The sequence below is a fragment of the Epinephelus fuscoguttatus genome, linkage group LG5 (genome assembly GCF_011397635.1).
Source record: "Epinephelus fuscoguttatus linkage group LG5, E.fuscoguttatus.final_Chr_v1".
Lineage (NCBI taxonomy): Eukaryota > Metazoa > Chordata > Actinopteri > Perciformes > Serranidae > Epinephelus > Epinephelus fuscoguttatus.
In genome coordinates this window covers 24,853,674-24,878,449 of record NC_064756.1, presented here as the reverse complement: position 1 = coordinate 24,878,449, position 24,776 = coordinate 24,853,674, and the positions used below count along the sequence as shown (strand labels likewise).

The 24,776-nt window shown below is 41.0% G+C and overlaps 1 protein-coding gene across 1 annotated transcript; it reads right to left on the bottom strand.

The window, feature by feature from the left end:
• Window positions 1-198: 198 nt before the first annotated feature.
• On the bottom strand, window positions 199-23,899 carry si:dkeyp-97b10.3 (uncharacterized). The gene is made up of 17 exons (XM_049577029.1): window positions 23,481-23,899; window positions 20,253-20,284; window positions 14,018-14,050; window positions 13,720-13,788; window positions 13,474-13,503; window positions 13,325-13,360; window positions 12,901-12,936; window positions 12,754-12,803; window positions 10,540-10,592; window positions 10,220-10,446; window positions 9,647-9,900; window positions 4,654-4,779; window positions 4,358-4,493; window positions 4,058-4,105; window positions 3,896-3,967; window positions 3,428-3,718; window positions 199-1,404 (listed from the first exon to the last, which is right to left on the bottom strand). The coding sequence occupies exons 1-17, from the start codon at window positions 23,528-23,530 to the stop codon at window positions 1,376-1,378; spliced, it is 1,572 nt and encodes a 523-aa protein (XP_049432986.1). The 5' UTR covers window positions 23,531-23,899; the 3' UTR covers window positions 199-1,375.
• Between the last annotated feature and the right edge of the window lie 877 nt (window positions 23,900-24,776).

Here is a 24,776-nt window from a genome sequence, read left to right as displayed (position 1 = left end):
TGAATGTATTCCAATATTTGGGGGAATGTATCTATTTATTTGACATCTATTTATTATATCTATTTATTTATTTATTTGATGGCCTGTGGTGTTATTTATTGTTATTTATAATAAAGTATTTTATCAAATGCAGAGGTGGAAGTGATTTTTTGAACTGAAACTGGGTGCAAATAAAAATGGAAGTGACAACACTTAAAATAAGTAAAAAGAATCTCTTGTTTTATTCAGTCGACATTTGCTTCTTTACAATTACTCCACAATTCTCTGGAGGGACTGATAGAAACAAGTGCAAAAAAAAGGACAGACTGGATTGTTGTTGGCAGGTTGTTTAAAGAAGCAACCCTTCTCTCTGAATGTAAACATGACTGCGTGGTATCGTTGTGGAAGACCCTAAAAAATTCGACAATCCAGACGTCATCTCTGCAGCTTTTCCCCAATAGTGTTTGAAAATAAGTAAGACAGAAACAAAGCTGTGACTAATGTAGATGTTGAGGAAATTTAACTGAAATGTTTCCATAGGCAGCTTCAGTATAGCTTGTTATTGTGCTTGAAGCTTGACAACTATGAAATGCTGGCTGCACTCACAGGTAGAACAGTTAAATTCAGCCCTGAAACCAAATGCATCTGATTATTTTTTTTTTCCATTACTGTACACTTTTGTATCACATACAAACATTTATATTTTACAAGATGTGCGTTCTGGTCACAGGACGGCAGGAATGATTTCAAGTTAAACAAAATAAACATGATGTCAAATAAAACACAAATAGAAAAAAACAGACTTAAAAAAATAGATCATAAGTTTGAAACAGTTGGTAAAAAAAAAAAGATATGTACAGGACACATACAAAAATGTTTGAGACACTAACTCAGTACTTCAGTTCATAATGCTTCGGACAGTCACCTACATGTGATGTAATGCCAAAGTGTTTTATAAAAGTCCCACAAACAGAACACATACAAGTGAAACACAGGTTGGATTTTTCCCATTTTTTGCAGTTTCAACACTGCAGCATCTACATTTACATACTGGCTACATAATTAGCTACCATATATCTCAATGACCTCTACACCTCTGCTGGTCATTGTTGAACCTGGAAATGCAAGGCATCAAATTGTGGTTACACAAATAAAAGCTTTAGCTTCTGTATTCATTACAGAACCAAAGGACCACGTGAACAAATTAGGGAAAATGCCCATCCAAAGTTCAGACAGTTTCATATGCAAAAAATATTCAAAAGAGAAACACAAACTGGAAGAAGAGCTGACGTTTGGTCCACAGGTGATCTCTGCTTTGTTGTATTCCTGAGAGTTTTCTTTTTTTCCTGATGACGTAGCAACAGATATCCAAAGGTCAATGTAACCCAAATCTTTTTCACTTAGCTGCTCGATTGTCTATCATGTCTGAAAAAAGACGACAAAAACATCACACAATAATTTGTCTGTTCATCAAAGCTATGGCAGGTCCATCGATGTATACTTGATCAAACAGAGTTGAAATCCTAAGGAAGCACAAGTGCCTATTATAAGTTATGCATGTTTATTAGCCCAACATACGACAGACCACATCTGCTGGAACCTGGACCTTTCAGTCACAGATCTGCTCTCACTATATTGCAGCAATACTGGTGATTAAAGCTGTAGTCTCTTCTATATATCTTAAGGCGAGCAGTGGCAGCACTGATCACACCACTGCCCACTGTGGGCAGTGGTGGACAGCTGCAGATGAGGGCCAGTTGCCAGTATGATGTGATTTAGTCAAAACAACAGGCAAATACAGACGGACATGGTCCCGAGAGGATGAATCACACTGATGTTAGAGATCCATTAGGGCTTTGAATTTAAGTGAAATGTCTAACAGGGTGTCTACAGATATAACCAAGTTTAATTTTAGACTTTTTAAGACATATTTAATACCACCTTATATTAAATTTAAGACCAAACCTGTGATGGAAATACATATTATATGTATATGTAAGTAGTCTTTCCAAGTAAACACACTGATGTCAGTTTAAAAATGAACAGTAAGGAAAAATGACAACAATTGAGTGAGTTTAACTTAAGTGTTAATATAAAGAGAAAACAAAATCTCATCGTGGTCATAAATGCTAATTATTGTTGCAATTCTTTGGTCTGTCCAATGATTGTAAACAGTCATTGGGGTTGGTCAGGCTGGAGAAATTTTTGCGGTAATGTGACTAAAAATATTCACGACCCATGAATCTGAATTTCAGATAAATTAAGACTTTTTAAGGCCTTATATTGAGAAAACTTAATTTAAGACATCTAAGACTTTTTAAGGACCTGGAGACACCCTGGTCTAGGGCTGGGTATCGTTACTATACCATTACCAATACCAGGACCCTTACCCATAATGTGAAAGGAGTGGCGTGTGGTATAGCCATACTTTCAAATGTTTTGGTGGCATCCCTAAACTCCCAACACCATCAAATACAGCGTGCTTGACTTCACCACACCGTGGACTGTACTGAAGTGTGGGCTCCGCACCAGGGCCAGTTGTGAGCGTTCACCAGCCACAGTGACAGGACTAACTGTTAGAATGACACGGCCAGTGTTACCCAACAGTTATAAACGGGCCTAGCAAGAGAGTTGAGCCATTTTAGCATCAGTCAGTACGTTTACATGCAGCTTGAGAAAATCGAATTATTGGCTTAGTCCGACTGAAACTGGACTTTTAAATGCATGTTAACAGCTTAGTCTGACTGAAATTGGACTATCCGTAGCTTGACTAGCACACCTAGATAATTCGATTGAAAATCAAACTAACAACTTTTTCTTTCGTGGGGCTTTCACCTGGAAGAAGAAGGAGATGATGTAGCAGCAGTTCAGTATATAGCAGTGCAGTAACTCCTGGAAAAACAAACAAACAAACACCATGGCAACCAAGAAGCAGAAGATGCACTTCTGGACGGACAAAGAAACTACATTCATGCTCCGCCATCTTCATTCGTCGTTAGCTCAACCAGAACTAGTTCAATACGCACTATATCAAAAAGGACACAGCGCTACCTATCGAGGCGGCGTCAGACATACTTGGTCAGAAATTCGATCTTCTCTTCTGCATGTGTACTCAGACAAGAGAAGTCCAACTTGACTGATTAGCCGAGCTATGAGCTTAGCTCATAGTCAGGACAGTCCCGGATCACTCCCCTGGCACAACCTGATTGAATGTAGGTATTGTTTGAGGACAGTTCCATACCACTGGGTTATTTCCATCTAGCACCCAGCCCTAGAAATGTCTCAACCACTACTGGGTGATTACAATGAAATCTGCTAAACACATTCATGTCCACCTCAGGATGAAATGTAGTAACTTTGGTGATCCTCTGCATTTAGCTCAAAGCCCCACTATGCTAAAAGCCTCACAGATCTGCTAGCATGGCTCCAGACTCTCAATCTCAATTACCTTGCAGTGTCTGATGAACCTCATTTGGCAAGTCATCCAGTTCCTCCAAACTTTTCCGCAGGTGGTACGGCGTGGCCTCTCCCGGCCGCCTTCTGCTCTTCCACTCCACCAGCATCTTCAGCTTCTGCATGGTCACATCTTTCTCCACTGCCTGGATGTCATCCAGCTCCCTGGAGTTCAAGTCTAGATAGATGGCCACCTGCTTCCACTCCTTCCCGAGCCGCTTGGCCACCTGCAGTAGCTGCTTCTCTGACATGTCTTGGCCCTGAGTCATCACTGTTTTCACTCCATCTGGAAAAGGATGCACAGCACACACAGGTACTTTGTTTCAGTATAATTTTAGACAGACAGGTGCATCTGGAAATAGTTCCTGCGTGGACTGGTTTATGTTGATTTGATCGGGGGCAGAAACAAAGCGTGTGTCTTAAGTTCTCAACTCAGACGTTAGTAAAAGACATGAAAAGTCACCTGACTCATCCTGCCATCGAGGCCTTTTACAGGCCATTTCATCTTCAGAGGGGCTGCTGCTCCTCTGTCTGCCTATAAAAGAAATTCGGGATGTGAGTCAACCTGCAGAAGCTGCAAATGTACCCCAATGGAGAACAACAATCTGATTAAAAACAAGCTTACTGTTCGTCCTTTTCTTTGGCTTCTTTTCTATGTTATCCACACAGTCGCCTAAGAGTAGAGAGAAAAAGATAGTCATCACCACTCTGGAGCAAATTACACTCATGCACACAAACTCTGTAATACAGAAATATGTTATTTGCAGATAAAATCTTTGTTTGCTGTTACTGTCAGCTGTCCGACAATCACAAAAACTCTGACTTTTCAAACAAACAATAGTCTGACTCTAGCCTCAACTCCTAGATGTTTGTTTCACCTGTAAATCACCAAAAGAGTTCAATGTGAGACTGAATGCACCAGTACCTTCTCTGATGGTGGCGGACCATACCGTCTCGTCAGTGTTAATGTCTATGAGAGACAATTTAAAGGGAGGAGGCTGCTCAAAAAAAGCTTCAAAGTAGCCTTTCATCTTGGTCACAGCCAGGGTGAATTTCAAATCCTGCACACACACACACACACACACACACACACACACACACATAATTATAATTAAACACAATTTAACTGTAAAGTCAATCCATATACCGTATGTTTGGTTTTCAAGCTGCAATATAAATGACTGCACATGAGCACACACATGCATATGCAAAGAGACACACCTCAGGTTTGATCTCTCCCTCTGGCTCGCTCAAGAGACGATACGTCCCCTCATCCAGCTTACACGTGGGGGGCTTCTCTATCCGAATGTAGCGATTCTTGTAGCACCGCACCTGTTTGCCTATATCCTGGTTTACATGAGGGAGGAGGACAAGACGAAGCAGAGGATAAGTCACTTGCATACAGATGACGAGCAGGCTGAATGGTGATTAGGGCTGCACAATTAAGTTTACTTGAACCCCCTTTGATCAGTCCCACCCCTTTATTCTTTCATCATAACTGCTCTGACGGCATGATGCATTCGTCAGGGAGCCACCACTCTACACTTGACCCTTCACCTTTGCACAGTGCATATGCAAAAGGGCCAGCGTTGCTCAGTGCTCAAGACTTCAAGATTCTGCTTCTCACCTTTAACGCCCTTCATAATCAAGCCCCTTCCTACCTGTCTGAACTCCTTCATATCTACACAACCTCCCGTACTCTTAGATCCTCTTCTGCAATCCAACTCACATCACCATCTGCCCACTTGTCTACCATGGGTTCTAGAGCCTTCAGCGTTCTGACCCCCGCCTCTGGAACTCACCCCCCAACGACATTCACAATACTGACTTTCTACTTATAAATCCTGTCTGAAAACACATCATTTCAAGCTGGCATATTTAGTCTGATTTAATGGAAACACACATATGGCAACCTGCTTAGACGATGTCTTTATGACAATGATTTTATACCTAATATCTACAAGTATGATTTTTGTCTCGCCTGACTGGCCCACCAGTAAAACTTACATATTTATATTTACAAATGTTCAGAGAAGCTGTTCATGCTATTTTAGAAGTTTCAGAAGGCAGGTGTTTGACTGATGGATATTGTATACAAGACCAAAGCTGATATTTCCTGCTCTTTCACATGAATATTTGGGTATTTTATTCATGTACGACCTGTGAACAAATAGACACATTTTGCAATAAACTCAACCGAGTGGCATTTGTTGCTGTCATGTGACTTTTTTGTCTAATATTGTTTTGTTCTAATTTCATATCACATGTACACTGTCAATTTAGATCATTTTTTACAAAGTAGCTTTAGCTTACCAAACTAGATCTCTCCCTAGGTCTGTCATTCAACTTCTTCCAGTGTGAAGTAATTGGTATCCTGTAAAGCTAGGCCTTCAAAGCAGCTTCCAAAACACTGTCAAAATCACAATATGACCAAGTGCAGGAGGTGCAATGTTTTGATAAAGGTAAAATATGTCACAACATGCTATTATAAATGAAGCATTGCGGTGCTACAAAGACGCCCCGGCCTACGAGTCATATTCCAAAAGCAAGGGAACATGCTTTTTTTGACACAGACCCTGGCAAAAAAAATCACATCGTCATTTTTAGATTTTTATCAGTGAAAATAGAATGGTAAAATCATCATTCCCACTAAAATTAAAACTCATACTGCAGTTGCAATATGTGCCAAAATAACCACAATATGATATTTTTTTTTTTTGCATATCGTGCTGCTCTAATGATGATTAACATTCAATAAAACACATTTTCCATAGTCAGAGTGGAAAAAATGTGGGCGTCTCCATGGGAAAAAAACAGTCAGAGGTCAGACCTGGTCAGTGATTGCTGACACCATAGCGTGCGTGGTGATGGAAATACCAAATTACTATGTTTTAGAGACTGGCATTTTCTTATTTCACAATAAATGAAGTATGATTATTCACTAGCTGCATCCACCCAGACACACATGCTCACACACAACCACAAACACACTTCCTGAGTGACCTCAGCAGTGCAGCGTAAGAAAATGACTGTCATGTAGCTCTCAGGATTACGTTGCACACTTACAGGAATACACGCAGCAGTGGCATCAATGCCATTCCTTGAAATTACTATAATATGTTTCAACGGGCATGTGATGAGGTCATTAATACCAGATAGTCCATGATCACTTGACCAGATGACATTGCTGTTTTTTAACAATATAATATAATATAATATAATATAATATAATATAATATAATATAATATAATATAATATAATATATATCATAGGATTTTTGCATTGTCATATACTGTCTAACCTCATTACAGAAAATGTCTTTGCGTTACTGTATTACACAAACCTGGAAATCTGGAGTTTATTCTATAAAGTCTTGCGGCATCAAAGCCAGTGCAGTAACAAAAGTAAACAAGAAGTGAAAGTAAAGTTTTCGCTCCGATTCTGTTCTACACAATTTCAAAGCCGAGGCATTTTGCTGGAGTTTTATGCAGTACGCAGTGATCACGATTGAAAGTCACAAATGAAATTTTTGGGTAGACTCGGGTATTGGTTTCATCAGTACAGTACTTCTTTGCGCTGTGCAGGCAAGAAAAGGGATGTTTGTGGTCTTTTTCCTTTGGCTCTCAAGCATCACGGGAAAAATTTCTAAACTAAAACACTAAATGTGCAGAATCACAAGAAGGTTTTCACTCTGACTCTGCTTATTCACATCTTAAAAGTGGATCTTTAACAGTGTTATGTCCATATGCATGACAAATGGTAATTCAATGTGAAATATATTCCTGTCCTATGTAGCTGGGCATAAGATGTGCATTTAACGTTGCATTCATGTCGTCTCGGAATAGTCGGAAAAATCAACTTGAGAAATTTATGTGAACACCCCCTCGAGTTGGAACAACAACTCAGAAAGGTGATAACTTTAGTTTTCCTTGTTTTTCATAAGAAGCTAATTGAGATGTGCTCCTGCTGTGTCTTTCATTTTGTAAATCAAGTGCACCCCTTCCCAGCAGATGTGCTCAGACCCCTTCCCTTAAGTCCAAACATAAATATCAGTTGAAACCAGTGAGTCACAACACACCAGCTCTGTGGTTGTTTTGAAACTTTGCTGGTCGAACTTGTAAGAGGATGACAGAAAGAGGGCCACTGGTTGAGAAGGTTAAACAAACTCTGTGGTGTGGAAACACTTTGGTTTCGCGGAGACAGACTAAGAACAAACTACAATCATGTGTAAGATGTGTTACACTGTCGTGGCTGCACCACAAAGCAACACAACCAATCTGTTCCAGCAATTGAAGTCTACTGACGAAGCCATGTATGACCGAGTAATAAAAGGAAAAAAAGCACAAAAAGTAAAAGGCCCCTCTACTCCTGCGACTGCATCACAGCGTTTTACTTTTATTTATTCTCATTTATGTCATTGTTTTTCAGTTTAACTGTATTTCAAGTTAAAGACATCCAGTGTTAAGAACAAACACCAGAGTGAAAATTCAATAAAAGCATGATGTTTTAAAAGTCAATCGTGTTAAATCAGTAAATAACTCGGACTTCAATATCAATCAAAATAATTGTGATTACTCTTTTGCCATAATTGAGCAGCTCTACACGAGTTGCTGAGTCGACGTTATATATGCAGAAACATGGCGGATGAAAGTAAATGTTTGGCTGATGGTAATAGGGATGCATACGATTAGTTGTTTAAATGATTAAGCGTCCGCCCCCTCGCTTGTCGGCACCAGAAATATTAGTCAGTCAAACCAATTAGTGTTTCATTCATGTACAAGGCCACTTAACTGTCATGCAGCCGCCCACCACTAGTGGGGGCTACAGAGCCGTCAGACAGCAGTCCCCCTCCCGCGGTAATGCTCGAATAGACTGGAGTTTTAAAACAGCACGGTGGGTAGCTGGAGAGATGTCCTTTTGCAAAATCAGAGCGGTTTGGCAGTACTTTGATCCAGAAAATGAAAACAAGGTAGAATGTACGCTGCGTCAGAAATAACTAGCATATAATCTCTCGACTGGAGCGATGGCAACCACACTCAACTCCAGCATCTGGATGTTAACCTGCACGGAACGGCGGCTGCTGCTGCTAGCAGTGTTAGCCACACAATTTGACACCGTTTTCCCGGAGACGCTCTGATCCCGCCTGGTCTGAGAAGATAACGCAGCTCGTCACGACAATGTGTTGTGTGATATGTTGAGCCTGAATACACCGTGCCGAGACCTTTTTTTAGACTAGTCGACTAGTCTTAATTAAAATTTTCGTTTAGTTGACAGAGAAATTAGTCACCAGGAACATCCCTGTGTGGAAATAAACGTTTTAGTCATTTTTCCCAAATGTAATTTTTAATATGGCATTAGGTTAACCGTGTGACGTAGATTAATTCAAAAAGTTATTTATTAGCATCAGTCTGATAAAGCAATACTAAAGTAGTTTGAGGGGATGTATGGGTGCAGCAACAAATCTGAGACCAAATCAGATTCAAACTGTTATTAATGTGTTGTTTAAATGCTCTGAGCCATAAAATTCAACACATCTTCTTTGTAGCACACGTTTCCACATTACGACTTAGCTCATTAAGAAACCAAAGTCAGAAGAACGACACCCCAACTCTGGTAATGGGACCATCTAAGGAGCACATGAATGCAGCATAACAAATGCAAATGGGCATAAACACAAACACACACCTTCACACACACACTTGACCTCCAGGCCAAACTTTAGCCTAATAGAGTTATAAGGTAATTAACGTGGACTGTCCAACCCTCCAACCAACAGAGTGAGCTACAGAGCTGGTGGTTGCAGCTGATAAATGTGTGTGTACATATTCATTCAGACCACAGCTTTGTATGCACTGTATCCAGTGATGTAACTGCAGTATTTCACCACCGCACAGGAACCGATACAGAAAGACAGACACTCCAGAGTAGACAGATGACGGACGCAGCTTTCAAGAAAAACCAAGGACTTTTTTCAATGCAACTGACATGTAAAATTGCTAGACGACGTAGATTAAAGTGCCAGTTACATAGTGTGAGGTTTTGGAGGGATTTGACCACATTACAAAACGGCTGTCACCTGTTTGTCAGTTTTAAAAATTAAAGTAAATACCAGCAACAGCCCAGACAGTGTTGCTCTTGTCAAGTATAGGCAGGAAAACTGTCAATCATCTTCTATGGAGATGAAATTATTTCAGTTCCACATTATTCACTCACCTTGATGTCAGATGCACTGTTGGTGGCCAGGTAGACGTGGAAGCTGTAGCTGTTGTTGTCACTGCCCAGCTGCTTGTAGACCAGGACCACCCCGTGGTGCTCTACAGATTGGCTCGTCTGAATGATGGGACCCACGGGTGACAGCGACGTCACGTTCCATTTAACATGGCTACCTGAGTGGTCCACTGTCGGCTCGATGAGTGGACGGTTGTCCTTTATGTGCAGGACGCTGAATGTCATTTCATTTTCTGGATCTGTGTGAGGGTAATAGGGAAAGTTTTATGTTTCACCTGGAGCGGCTTTAAATCATAGTTAAAAGATTATGATACTCAATAAAATTTTGTGTAAAGACCTTCAGATGGGTCATAATTAATCAAGAATTGCAGCTTTACTTTCACACCAGCCATCAACTAAATTCAAGACAACCTCCAGGTGACATCTTTGTTAGCAATATTCAGTGTTCATAACATTGCCTTATGGGCCATGGAGTCACCACAGGAGGCCAAGATTATAATTATGAATTATATATTGAACAAAGACGACACACTAGACAGTCCTGGTATTCATCCTCACCAGAAAGGCAGACGGAGTGAGGGAACTGGATGGACTTGAGGACAGATGCGTCCTTATTGACTGTGTCCACATTAAAGATGGGGCCAGCAAATTTCCAGGAGTCCCTGAGGAACGAACCGAACTTGGACCAGGACAAAACTGAGTACCGCAAGAGAACCGGCTCCGATGCTTCAAACACCAGGCCGGTGACCGAACACTCATATGTGCCCTCTCCTTCCAGCTGTACTCTAAAACAAATAAAAAGAGTCAGTGATGCTATACATTGAAAATCAGTATAAATGTGCACGAACCAGATCAGTGACAGAGACTATAGCACTCACTGTAATCGTCCCTTGGAGAGTGTCCTGGGGGTAACAAGCTCACTGTCATGGCTCTGTCAAGCAAACCAACACAGTTTGTTTATTCATTTGGACAATTACAGGGCCCCCCGGCCTTCACCTGCAAAATGTTACTGAATATGACACATACTAATGAGGAAGAGACTCAAAATGACCCCAAAAAGACATTGTGTAACTACAAAGAGACACTTAAAGACCAGAAAGAGATGAAAAGGAACTTCAAAGAGACACAAAATAACAACTAGGATTACCGCCCCATGGGTGTATGCCTCCACACACCAGTTAAGCGTCTCTTACAGACACACACAACTTCCCCCCCTACAGCAAAGAGGATCTGTACAATCAGCACAGTTTCAAGGTGAACACCCACGATTAGTGTCACCAATTCAGTATCTGACCAAATATCTTCCCTTCTGTTTCTGAGATATGACACTGATTAATGGGCAGAGGCGTTTTATGTAGAATATCATGATGTCACAGTGAAGTTGACCTTTGACCTATTGAATATAAAATAACAACACTTCATCATTATATCCTGTAAGACATTTGCGTGAAATTTTGTCATAATTAGCATGAATTCTTGAGTTACTGCCAGAAACATGTGACCTTCAACCACCAAATTCTGATCAGTTTATTCTTCAGTCAAAAAGAAAAGTCACTGTCAAGGTCACTGTGACCTTGACCTTTGACCACCAAAATCTAATCAGTTCAGTGTTGAGTCCAAGTGAACGTTTTTGCCAAATCTGAAGAAATCCCTCAAGATGTCGTGTTCACAACAATGGGACAGACAACTCGTAAACATAATGCCTCCAGCTATGGCTTTTGCCAGTTTGGAGGCATAAAAACGGGCAGAACAACCAGAAAAAGACACAATGAACCAAAAGAAGAACCAAAATGACCTCAAAGAGACACAAAACACAAAAGGTGCATACTGACTACAAAGAAACACCAAAAGCAACAAAATAAAAGTGGCCAAACCACCACAAAGTCTGTGTCTTGCTGCCATGTAGGAGAGGTGGTGGGGCCTTTTGCATATCTGTGCCCAGGGGCTCATTGTTTCATAATCCACCCATGTATACAAGGTGCATCACAACATCAGAACAATGTCACATATCTTACTATATAATGACAAAAACGCTGTCTGTGGGTGTGTCTGTTCCACGTTTTTCTCTTCACTGACTTGGTCAATCCAAGTCAATCCATGTGAAATTTGGCACAGTGGTAGAGGGTCATGGGAGGAGGCCAATGAAGCAATATTATATCAATTGGCCAAAGGGGGTGCTATAGCAACCGAGTGAAATTGCAAACTTTGAATGGGCATATCTCATGCCCCGTATGTCGTAGAGACATGAAACTTTGCACAGAGATGCCTCTCCTCATGACGAACAACTTGGCCTCAAGAACCCATAACTTCCAGTTATATAGATTTTCCGCCATTTTGAATGTTTTTTGAAAAACACTTCAAATTGATCTCTTCCTAGGAAGTTTGACCAATCTGCATGAAACTCGGTGAACATAACCTAGGGACCAATATCTAAAGTTCCCTCTTGGCAAAAGTTGGAAAACTTACTAAAACTGAGCTTCTATAAGGCAATGAATATTGCGGAGGGCGTGGCTCATCACATAAAGGTGTATAACATCTCAAGGGTTTCACCGATCACCACGCAACTTTGTAGGCACATGACCACACATAATCCGAGGGGATTACACATAATCCTCCATTATTGACCCCATCAAACAAAATGGGGGCGCTAGAGAGCTAATTTCGTATCTAGGCCTAACCGCCATATCGATTTTTACTACACTTGGTAGATATGTAGAACAGGACGCCTCAAGGTGACTGGAGAAATTTAACTCTAATTGGCAACTGGGTGGCGCTATAACAACAGAAAAATGCTTAAAAATGGCTAAAATAAAATTTTTAATTTTTGGTATGACTAAGTCATGGTATGGTATGCTGTACATAATCACGGAAACTGTCAGTGAGTCATTCTGTCACTCAGTCATTCTGTCTGTCCCACGTTTTTCTACTCACTGACATGGTCAATCTATGTGAAACTGCACATAGGCATTGAGGACTGGCATAGGTAGAAGGTGATAAAGCTACTAATGGGTATGGACTAGTATCAACTATAATTACAAATAAAAGGCACACATTCAACATCACATTTGTCAGATGAACATCTCTGAGCTCACCTGCTGGATGGCTTTGCACTTTTCACAGCATGATTTGAAGGGTCTCTCATCTGTCAGGACGTATGACAAAAAACAGGAAGTTACAGGACATGTCATAGTACATCCAGGACATTAACTGAGCTGCAACATCAGTTATAACCTGCTCACCTTTCCCATTTGAAACCACCGCTTCAGGGACTGAATCTAGAAGGTGAAAACAATCCAACATTATCATATGAAATCACATGTGAGACGCTGGAAGCTTATGTTAAGACTCTGGGAGACACCCTTGACAAACTTTTCACATTGTGGGCCACTTTGTGGGTTGCGAGCGAGGGTGGAGCACACTCAATTACATGACAATCAAACTCCGTGTTCCAAGAAAGCCAACAGAGTCCAACATTTTGTGGTGTAATTATGTAGCATGGCTGCCTTTAGGATGCGGTTATGGATGTAGTCCGCTGAGTTACCACTAAAGCCATGGCAACTGTGACAACAAGCTGACATAGATCTTAACAAACAACAACCAGTTGCTTAATCTGACAAGGCAGGTGTTGATGTTGTGTAGATGTTGTTTTGCAAAGTGCCACACCATTTTTAGACTCCTCTGCATGGGCCTCTTCGTTGTCTGCAAAGAACGTGAAGGAGATAAACTCAGTTAAACACCACTCGTTCTTTATCTTGTTGGATTCTAGAGCCAAAGAGATTTTCTCGCATTAATAATGGGATGTTGGTTTTTACCTTGCTCTGCTCCGTCTTTCTCAGCAGAGTCTTTGGATGAAAGTCAATGGGAGAAAGAAGGGTGAGAAACAGAAATTAAAGGAATAGTTTGACATTTTGAAACATACACTTATTTGCTCTCCTGCTAAGATGAATAAGATCAACACCACTTTCATGAGAGTGGTATCAATCTTCTCATCTAAATCTTGATAACAAAATGAATAAGGAAATGATCTGTGATAGAGCAGTTCAACGTGTATCTCGCACCAGATTGCTCATCCTCCTCATCTTCCTCTTCATCCTCTGAGCTCTCCTCAGTGGACGTTTCTGTGTTCTCTGTTTGATAAAACAATGGGAAAAGGGGCACGTGAGCAAGCTGAAAACATTGCACTGGATGTCCAGTGTATGATGAGTAAAGGGGATTTGTGCCACAAAGGTTAATGCTAAATTAAGAATTAAATGTCAGAACAAATGTGGTCTTCTGCAAAGTTCTCGTATGAGTCGTGGAAAAAACAAGACTTGTTGTGGTTGTATGTTGCATATGTGGTGTGACATATGTGCTTACCTGAACTACTGCTGTCACTTTCTGTCAGGTTATCTGTAACAAATTAGAAATCATTTTGAGGTTAGTGCTGTTTGCTTTGAAAAACCTGATGCAATGTTGTGCAAATGTGCTTAAAAGTCATTGTAAATTCCCATGTTGTTAGTCACTACTATTACTACTCATTATTAATATTTGCTGTTAACCATATCATCATCACCATCATTGTCAACATCATCATTATGGAAACTTCACCACTTCTAAAGGTTTGATGGCATCATCAACTCATTTTTGTGGTTATATTGCCTGGCACTACATGCAACACCAACTACAAAGTAAAGGAAGAGTGAAGCTAAAAATAACATGTCTCATAGTAAAGTGGAAAGGTTTTGTGCTTTAACTAATCATTATGACATAAATGTTGATTGCATAATGTTATATAGCAGCATCTGCTTTTGGATTGGTTCCCTACAAGCCTCGCTTTCATGATAAAATTCTGTCTGTCACCGGGTACGATTTCCCGAGAAAATGAAGGCTCAACTTAGGCTATGCCACAAAAGAAGTGAATCAACCACTGTGCAACCAAAACAGGACAAGGAAGTGCTTTTGTTTCCCCCAGTAGCTCTTTCCAGTTACTAAGGAGTATCAAAGTACTTTACAGTCACTAGAATTGGGTGTCGTACTTGGTGGCTTTTAAGGGTACTGACGAATAACGACGCATCTGGCTGAGAACGCTGGATTTAGAAAGGCTGGGAAGCCAGTTACAGAGCTTCACGGCTGCTCTGTCGGCTTCCCGGCGAGCCAAAACTATTGCTGCTATTGCTGGTTTCCTCATCTGATATATTTTCATTTTTTTCCTGTCCAATTTTCGTAATGGTCTACTAACACTGCTAGATGAGCAGACACACAAACACGCACACACACACGCAGACAGAGACAGAAGATGAACCCTACATAGATGTATGATTAAAAAAGCGCCAAGGAGCAGAAATGGGATTCCATCTTGTTCAAAAATGACATGTTTGTTATTACAGAAAAAGTAAAGGGTACTGTGGGGTACCGCTACCGAATTCCAGGAACTGGAATATATCGTATCAATTTGAATGTGAATGGTACCCAACCCTAACAGTGACTATCCCCAGTCGTGGAAATGGTGGACACTGGAACAACAGAAGCAACTGTGGACACTGTGGTAGTGGGGGGGAGTAGGGGGTAGTGGTTTCTGTTTCTACTTAAATATCACCTGAACAGGAAACATTATTTTACAGTATAAACAAAAATATGCCTATCACTGGTAATTTTCTGTGTAAGGGAAAAGCACATGTGTGTGATTCTGCTTCCTCAATTTCTCACACATCAAAGCCTGTCTGTCACAGAGATATTGTTCAGTCAGGTGCAGCCATATGGCTCATTGCTGAACTCCACACTCACTTTTTAAACTTTCCTTACATAAGGAAAACAGACCTATGTAGATTGAAATGTCAGAAAACGAGCTAAAGTGCGGAGTTTTACCTTCTGTCACCGGGGCTCTTCCTTTAACAGGTGCAGCCCCAGTGAGAGACCTCGACTTTTAGTTTACTTCTATGTTGTACACTGTGTGGTTTGATCCATATTAGTCATCAAAAAAGCCCTCAGCAAGTCTGACTTACACCACCAGCTTTTACATATCCATCATTTCTTAGCAGCTGAACTGTGGCACCCTGTGAAGAAGCCTGCGATAAGTGCCATGCATTAACATTCTGGCACATTTATACAGATGGGTCCAGAGGAGCTGCTGCCTTTCTCATCCCAGCAGCAGTGAATGTCCGTGGACTGGGCCATCTGGCTGAGTGCCTGGCTGCCTAATGGATGGAGCCCATCCTCTCTGGCCCACAGAGTTTTATCTTAGACTAACAAGCAGATGCTGCCATCGCTGCTCCACTCGCAGCACCTCCCTCATCAATCTCTCTCCTCCAGTCCGCTCGATCTGTCTGCTTCACCTCTCTGTGCACTCTCCCTCCTCCATTTCTCTCTCCTTGTCCTCACATGCCTCCTATGGCCAATCTCGTTCTCTGCTTCTGCTGCCTCATCTGAGCCAGCAGGCATCCCTCTTCACTCTGGCATGGCCGCTTCCCTTCATCAGACTGACAAACAAGGTGGAGATAAAACTCAGATACACACGCAAAAACACACACACACACACACACACTTATTCACAGCCTAAAAGGTTTGGCGGGTTTCATGGGTGTTGCCTGCCATCTGCTGGTCTAAAAATATAGCAACACCAAGGGCATAAAATGTTGATGTGTGGAGTACAGCAGTGGTTCTTAACCCTTCTGAGGAGACAGGACAGATCCTTGATAAATACAGTGTCTGGGTCGGTGTCATTATAAACTCAGTGTTTCCACTTACTGTTATATTCATTAAAGGTCCAGTGTGTGGCATTCAGGGGGATATATTGGCAGAAATAGAATATAATAAGTATATTTTCTCTACTGTATAATCACCTGAAAATAAGAGTTGTTTTTGTCACCTTAGAATGAGTTGTTTATATCTACATAGGGAGCAGGTCTTTGTCCAATGAGTCTGCCACTGCGCTGAACTGCCATGTTTCTACAGTAGCCCAAAATGGACAAACCTAACACTAGCTCTAGGTAGGACCATTTGCATTGTCACATCGATCACCATAGTTAAAAGCACCTACACAACAAAAGCATCAGAAAAACAGTGTTTTCTAATGTGACACTGCTTTATTCAGTGTTTTTACCACTTTAAAGCAACAGGTCAATTTGTTTTGAAGATGAAGAGACCTCAGTGGATAAGTCAGCTTTTGCTAAAATGTCCTGAACGTCTGAGTTTTAAACCATCACAGAAAAAGGTGAGCACACATTAGCAGGTGCTAGGCTAGCGGTCCATCACCGACATGCCAAACAGCATCTGAAAAACACTGATTTGTATCCTAAGTAGGGATGTCACGATTACTTTATTTCATTATTAACTGCGATTTTAAATGCCACGGTTAATTATTCGTAAAGATTCCGCAACACCGTCACTCTCCAAAGATTATGCCGTGACGTGGAACCATATACAGTAGGTCAGTGCAACTCGCACGGAACGAAAACAAAGCAAAGGATTAACACTGACCTGAGAAAGGATCAAACAAGAGCAACATGATACAACACCTGCGGGACAACCACCTGGCTGTACATGCACAAGTAAAGGTAAATGCACAATGACTGGGTTAAAATACGTCAATCTCAATTAAGGATAGACCGATACATCGGCCGGCCGATATATCGGGCCGATATTTGAGTTTTTTTACTTGTATCGGCATCGGCCGATACGCGCGTGGGTTCGCGGATTTATTTTTTTATTTTTTATTACTGGAAGATTTAGGAGCACTGAACTCTTTTTTTTATTTGAATGTATAATAATAATAATAATATTCTACCTGTTCTACCTCAACTTTCCATCTTGTTTTAGTATTTTTTACTGTTCAATAAACGTTTCTTATTTTAAACTTGAGACCTGTAATATTTGTTATCATTGTGTCATTTTTTTGATGTAAATTGAGGGAGCAAAAGCAGTATCGGCCCCAAATATCGGCTCACGAAAATCGGCAGTCCATAATCGGTCATCGGCTAAGGGTGATGGGAAAAAAAATCGGTATCGGCATCGGCCCTAAAAATCCATATCGGTCTATCCCTAATCTCAATTTATCTAATGTAACACTGAATTAAAAAATTATATGTTAGCATGTCATTTGCAATTAATGGCGTAGTGGTATGATACAAGTTGGGCTTATAGTGCAACGTGACAAGCTAAGGCTCGTCTCAAAAACTTTTTTGATGGATAGTTTTGCAGTTTGTGTGCACACAGCGTGAGGCTGCAATGGTTTTGGGTCCGTGTAGCTCTTTGGAGTGAGACAACAGGCAGAAACTCACGTCCACACGAGTGCGGGATTTCACAAATGTTCGCCGTTTATTTTTACATCAACTTAAAAACACTTTACCGAGCCCGGTTGTACGGATACTATATTTTCATACATGAACAAAATAGTCGCCACACATACTTAAAACCATCACTGTTGTGTTGAGAGATAAAAGAAAAAGCAGGAGCACATGGAAATAAATGAAACTTAAAGAAAAGAGTGTTCATGTGATTTTACACATTTATAGTGTGAAATTAATTAATGCATAATAATCATGATAATCGTAAAACCGTGATTATTTCTCCGACAATAATCGTACCAAGAAAATCTATAATCGTGACATCCCTAATCCTAAGGTCCCGTTTATACAACAACAATTTCAACTGAAAATGGTAAACTTTAGTTGCGTTATGGCTGATTGTTTACACGACAGCGGCGTTTAGGGTGCCTGAAAACACAACGTTTTGAAAACGGGTTCCAGCGTGCAATTTTTTGGAAACTGCACCATCTCCGTTGTCATGTAAACTTGCAATATGCAGTTCCTCTGAAAACGGAGACTTTTCGCACATGTGCATTACGCTTCCAGTCAATAGGCACGCAAAGTCGAAAATGAGAAACGATTCTGTTTTCAGTGGATCGTTTTCGTGTAAACATGGCCTGAAAGTGCTCTGTTGACTGTTTTCACCGGTATACATCAGTGGGTACGTTTTTTTTTGTTTGTTAGTTAGTTTCCTTGTTTGTTTGTTTTTTGAGATGAAGAGACCTCTGCGGACAGTTCAGCTCATCGTAAAAACCTCCTAAATAATGAACACTGAGGGAATTCTACCCAGAAGAAGTTAAAGACGGTTGCAATCTATATCCTCACCACTAGATGCCACTAAATCCCCCTATATCTTACACACTGTTCCTTTAAGACATGATGAGCCATTAACAAAGCTCCAGGCCCCCAGCAACCTCTCATGTTACCTTACATACAAACGATCCCAACGAGTTCCTCACAGTGTGGTGTACAAGTTCTAAAGTTGAGAAAATTTATAGCACTCATATTGAGTTGGTAATCAGTACAGAGATGATGTATTGTAATCACTATCGGGAAAGAAAATGACAGATCACTGCATTCCTGGTAATCGATAACTGCATATATAGTATGCAGTATGCATGTATAGTGTCTAAACCTGACTTGGAGAGACTAATCCATGCATTTGTCTCTAGTAGGTTAGACTACTGTAACGGCCTGCTCACTGGCCTCTCCAAACGGGCCGTAAGACAGCTGCAGTACATCCAGAATGCTGCTGCTCGGGTCCTGACCAGAACCAGGAAGTACGAGCACATTAGTCCTGTGCTCAGGTCTCTACACTGGCTTCCTGTGGCTCAGAGAATAGACTTTAAAGCAGCTCTGCTTGTGTACAAGTCTCTCCACGGCCTAGCACCAAAGTACATCTCTGACATGTTAGTGCTATGTGAACCATCTCAGACTCTGAGGACCTCAGGGACCAGCCTCCTGCTGGTGCCCAGAGTCAGGACTAAACATGGGGAATCAGGATTCCAGTTTTATGCAGCTAAAATCTGGAACAGTCTTTCTGAAGATGAGAGACAGGCCTCTACTCTGACAATGTTCAAATCTAGGCTCAAAACAGCTCTATTTCACTGTGCATATGACTGAAAGGATCTTATCTGCACTCTTCTCTTTTAAAGTTCATTTTATAATGATTATTTATGTTTTTATTTTGTATTGTGATTTTAATGCATTTTCTTGTTCTGTAAAGCACTTTGAATTACTTTGTGTACGAATTGCGCTCTACAAATAAACTTGCCTTGCCTTGCCTTGCTATATGACAATCTATTGTTACTGGGTCAACTAAAGGTTTTTTTTTCCAATCTAATTAAAATAAAGTTTAAGTCTGAGGAGGTGAAAACTCTGGTAACCCATGAGGAAAAAACTAAGAAAATATTAGAGGAATGTCTGCAAAAAAATCAATAGAAGTTTTTGTACTGGTGTGCAGAGTTTAAAATAGCAAAATCTGACGACACAAGCGATCACACGACTGTGTATAAATCTTGCTGCCCTTAAAGGCAAATTAAATGGAAATCACAGAGGCCAAAGAGTGAGAAGAGAGACAGGTGACAAGGGATAAAGAAAGGCAGGAAGGGAAACAAAAATAGAGAGAAATAATAGATGGGGATGCACGCCTTTTAAATATTAAAAAGGAGCTAGAGGAGAGACATAGCACAATCACTGTATAAGAGAACAATACAGACACATGTAGCCCTACAGTGCTCTGTGATAATGTGATATGAGGTAGAGAACAGTGAGGGGGAGGGAGGGAGTACAAATGGGTCAATGTTTACCTTTGTTTTCAAGTGCAGGGATATCTCCGTCTCTGTGGGGCAGAGGGGATAACATTCAGACAGCTTTAAATCACACTCAAGTCAGGGACGTCTGGGTGGTGTGATGACAATTATGGGAGGATTTAAAGGTTGAAAGTGATGGCTCTTCAAATCGTGCAGCTGCAGGCTCTTGTTGTACACCACTTCTGCTTTTGAACAGGAACACACGCAGCCGAATGAAAAAGAAAAACAGGAAATGTGCACAGGCTGCCTGCATCTCACTTTCTCACACCTCTTACACCAGCCCATCCTGTCCAATGATAGATTCACCTTTCCACCCAAACTCCCCTTCTGACTCACTCTCAGGTCAGTGTTGATGGTGCAGCTGTGGAAATATACTAGCTGGGTGTTTAAGCCACTAAACAAAACTGGTCTGGACACTTTTTCTGTTGTCATAACTCAGACACTGGGGTGGATGCTTCATATTTAAAGTGATCCTTTATTCACTTTCAGATGTGTCATATTGCGATGATAGAAATCATATGGTGGAATCATTTTATAAAATACCTCCATCATCTCCACCAAGGAGGTCATGTTTCTGATTATTTGGTTTGTTTGTCAGCAGGATCAGGCAATAACTACAGGCCAGATTTTTATGAAACTTGGTGGAAGGGTGCAGCATGGGCCAAGGACGAATCTTTTAAATATTGGAGCAGTGTAATGCCTACAGGGTGTCTACAGATATAACCAAGTTAAATTTAAGACGTTTTAAGACCTTTTTAATACCATCCTATAAAAAATTTTAAACCAAACAACTGGGTGAGTTTAAGTTTAATGTGTTGAATGTAAAAAGAAAACAAAATCTCATCCCTGACATAAACACTATTTATTATTGCAATTCTTCAGTCTGTCGATTGATTGTAAAAAAAAACAAAAAAAACACTGGGTCTGTCAGGCTGGAGAAATTTCCATGATAATGTGACCATCGAATCTGAATTTAAGACAATTTCAGACTTTTTAAGGACCTGTAGACACCCTGCGCACATTATACATGCATAAAGTTTGTTTCTTTATTTTGTTTTTCAAATGAGAAATTTAAATACTGATTTGGACTTCGATTACCATGGCAACAATTGAAGCTTCAAAGCTTGCTCTACATAAATTGAAAAAAGCACAAATTGGTGCATAAAAATTCAACAGAATGCAAGAAGTTAGGTGTTAGATGCTCACAACTTTCCCCTCGTTTCATATGTGTGTGTCCTAGAATTGAAACAAAACCTACACCCTTGGCTCCCCTAGTGCCTTCTTAGTTACTACTGATACAAAGCACAGTGTAATTAAAAACTAACAAATAAATAACTGAAAGTTTTCTTTTGTTTTAAGCACATAAAATGTGTAACAGAACGCACTTCATTGCACAAATTATCATTTTGATTACTTGCCATGTTGTGATATCTGCATAAAAAAAAAAAATTAAAAAAAATCATATCAATAATGTGTCATTGTTTTAAACCATGTTGCCCAGTCCTGCACAGCAGACATCAATACCAGTTTCCCCCCTGACAATTTAACTCTTTAAATCTTTTTATAAGTACTTTACAATCCAGGAATGAAGTCAAACAAATCAATGAGCCAAGTCCATGTGCCACAGTTCAGATGTTGTGTCTGATTACATGACTGGTGCAACCTGTTGACACAGTCTGAGCTCCAACAAGCAGCAACACGCCTCAGATCCATCAAGGGGAGAAGGCAGAGAGCCAACCCCACAAGAGGAACGGGTTCACCACCAGCTCGCGTGAAAAAGTAGGTCATATCCTGCCCTGCATCTTTTCCCGTGTCACTCCCTCAGTTGTAAGAATACAGAACCGGGCGATCAAAAGCAAAATGATGTATCAGGAAATTAGGATTAAGCCAAACCAAGCTGTGGTCTTTTAATCTGACGTCTGTAAATCCTGATAAGGCCCTGTGGTTTCCTTTGTTTTCTAACATCTGTCCAGGAAACGGTGTTTTCTCCTCTTCAAGGTCAGCTCCTTCCTTCTGCCAGATAGTCGCAACACAACAACTCTGGGGCTCATTAGTTGCCATGGCAGTCATCTCTTTTATTGAGCATAGTTTGCTCAAATGTTTTCAGACGATAAATAAACTCCCTGCGTGAGTTGTCAGACTTTCTCAGCTCTCACTGTGTCTTCCTACAAAACATGATAACAAGATCCTGTGTGAGGGTGTTGGTCTGTATCTGTCTGAAAGATAAAAACCACAACATTTACATGCTTCCTGCAGCTTCCTATAAGCACATGAAGACAGACGACATCTGTGTGTAGATAAACAACTGCCATGTGTCTGCATCCACCACAGAAAAAGTTGACCTTTGTCACTGACATTATACCACACTGCTTTCACTATGATGTTTATAGTGGGTCATAAATATAAAGCAAATTTTGTGCTGCCTCTTATCTTGCCGTTAAGGTTGTAGTATAAAGTTATAAAGCCCTGTGTGCCATTGTTAATTTGGGGACTTTTCCAGCCCTCATCGGTGGGTGAATGATACCCTGGCAACAGCACAGCAGCTTTCACAAAGGACAATGAGTCATCAGTATCACCTCACCCGTCTGTGGTTTACAATACAACTGATAGTAAATATTGTATAACTGCTGGAGATATCGGTATGAGTCATTTTTAAATTTTTATTGGGGCTGCATGTTGGTAAAATCATGTGTGTGACATGTGTTTCATTGCAGCATGAACCATAATTAAAAACTCTGTGGCAGTGGCTACTTTTTCTCTCCTAAAATATCCTTATGAGGATGCATGTGTTTATTAGCATATGCATGGTGAAATAACTGCTTTATCCTTTTCTTCCTTTGTTATCAAACACGCAAAGATCTCCTCTCCAAGCAGCATGATGATACACTGTTGTCAGTGAGTCATCACACTGTAACAACACAGCAGCGTGCAGCGCGCAGAGAGACACCAACAAAGACATCACGACCCTCGTGTTGCTTCCTCTTTGTATCAACGTTCAGTTGTGCGTATTTATAACAAGGAAGCAATACCTGTAGATCTGTGTATTTTACTTAAAATGTATACAAACACATGAGCCCGGCGGCAGCAACAAAGGACACCACTTCCTGTGTTGACGCAGAGCGATTTTAGCGGTTCCTCCTCTGCAGGCATCGTGTTGAAACACAAACACTGGTGTAAAAATCCAGGGGTTGACATTTTGGGGTTATAAAAAATAAAAAGTCTTACCCGTCTTCCAGGTGACAAGCCGCTGCGCTGTTCGCCATCTCAGCCACCATCCTCTCTGTGTGATCCTGTTACAGTTTCTGTTTGTCCACAGCGGCTGCGTAAAACGGCACCTGAAAGGCAATATGATCCGACCATCAGCTATCTCGTTAAAGTGCAAGGCAGTAATTGGCGCAATAATGATCCCTCGTGGCCGGCTGAGCTACTTCTTCACACCACTTGTCTTTTTGGGTGCAGCATCCCCTCTTCAGCAAAATATCTGGATTTGACCTAAATATGGCGCTTGCAGTTTCCAAAATCCCAAAAAGAAAACAGGCGTCTTGCTGTGTAGATGTGGATGTATTGTTTCCTCTCACAACCAGCTTGTGTGCTTGTACCATTTACAAACAGATCTTCACATCGAGCTGTGTAAAACTGCGCTGTTTGTGGCATTCGGGCGTACCTTTCACGATCAGCGGTGCTGCGCAGTTGCAGCGCAGCGCATGGAGGCGCATGAGGGGATAATGTGGGCGGGTGCAGCATCCCGCCTTAAACATGGGCTGTGTGGAGTAATGTTGATGATTTACAGCCGGGCTTTTGCAGTTTTATTAGATATTAGAGATACCATGAGTGAGATAGGAGGTGAAGCAGATAAGGAGATGTTTGCTGTTAGGCATTATAAAGATTGAACCCGGCTGCATGTCTGGCCCTGTTGTTTGTGGAATGATAACAGACAATAAAGTGAAAACAGTTAACATTTCAGACCCCATATCATAATCATAAACTTTTGCATTTACTCACCCAAAGGTTTATCCTAGATGCAGCAACATGCAAGTACAGAGAAACTAGGAAGAGAGGTAGAAAACAAGCAAACATGAGTTATTTTGTCACCCCGGCTTTCAGAGTGAAACATCTGCATTCATCTGAGACATATTTGTTAGTTGCACATTTTCTCCCACACATAAAAAGAGCAGCCAGCACTCCACAGTGCAAGTAGGTCAATTTGAGCGGGAAAACTTGCACATCAGATATGCAGAGCTGCATTACCCAGAAGACACCAGCAGATGTCCCATCAGACAACAAAACAAGGCAGCAGCAAAACCATCCCTCCCCAAAATATCCTTGCACCGGAAGACACGTTCAAGCTACACTCATGCCTTTGACACAAGGACTGATCAGCGTGGACACTGTGTAAAGTTAAAAATGAAAGGAATCAAAGTGCTCATCTGTGGCATAAGCTCACTGTCCATCAGAGAGAGATAGAAAGGTAGGGAGAGCTCTCTGTGAGTGTCTGAGATGTCCAGTGGGAGGAATGAGTGA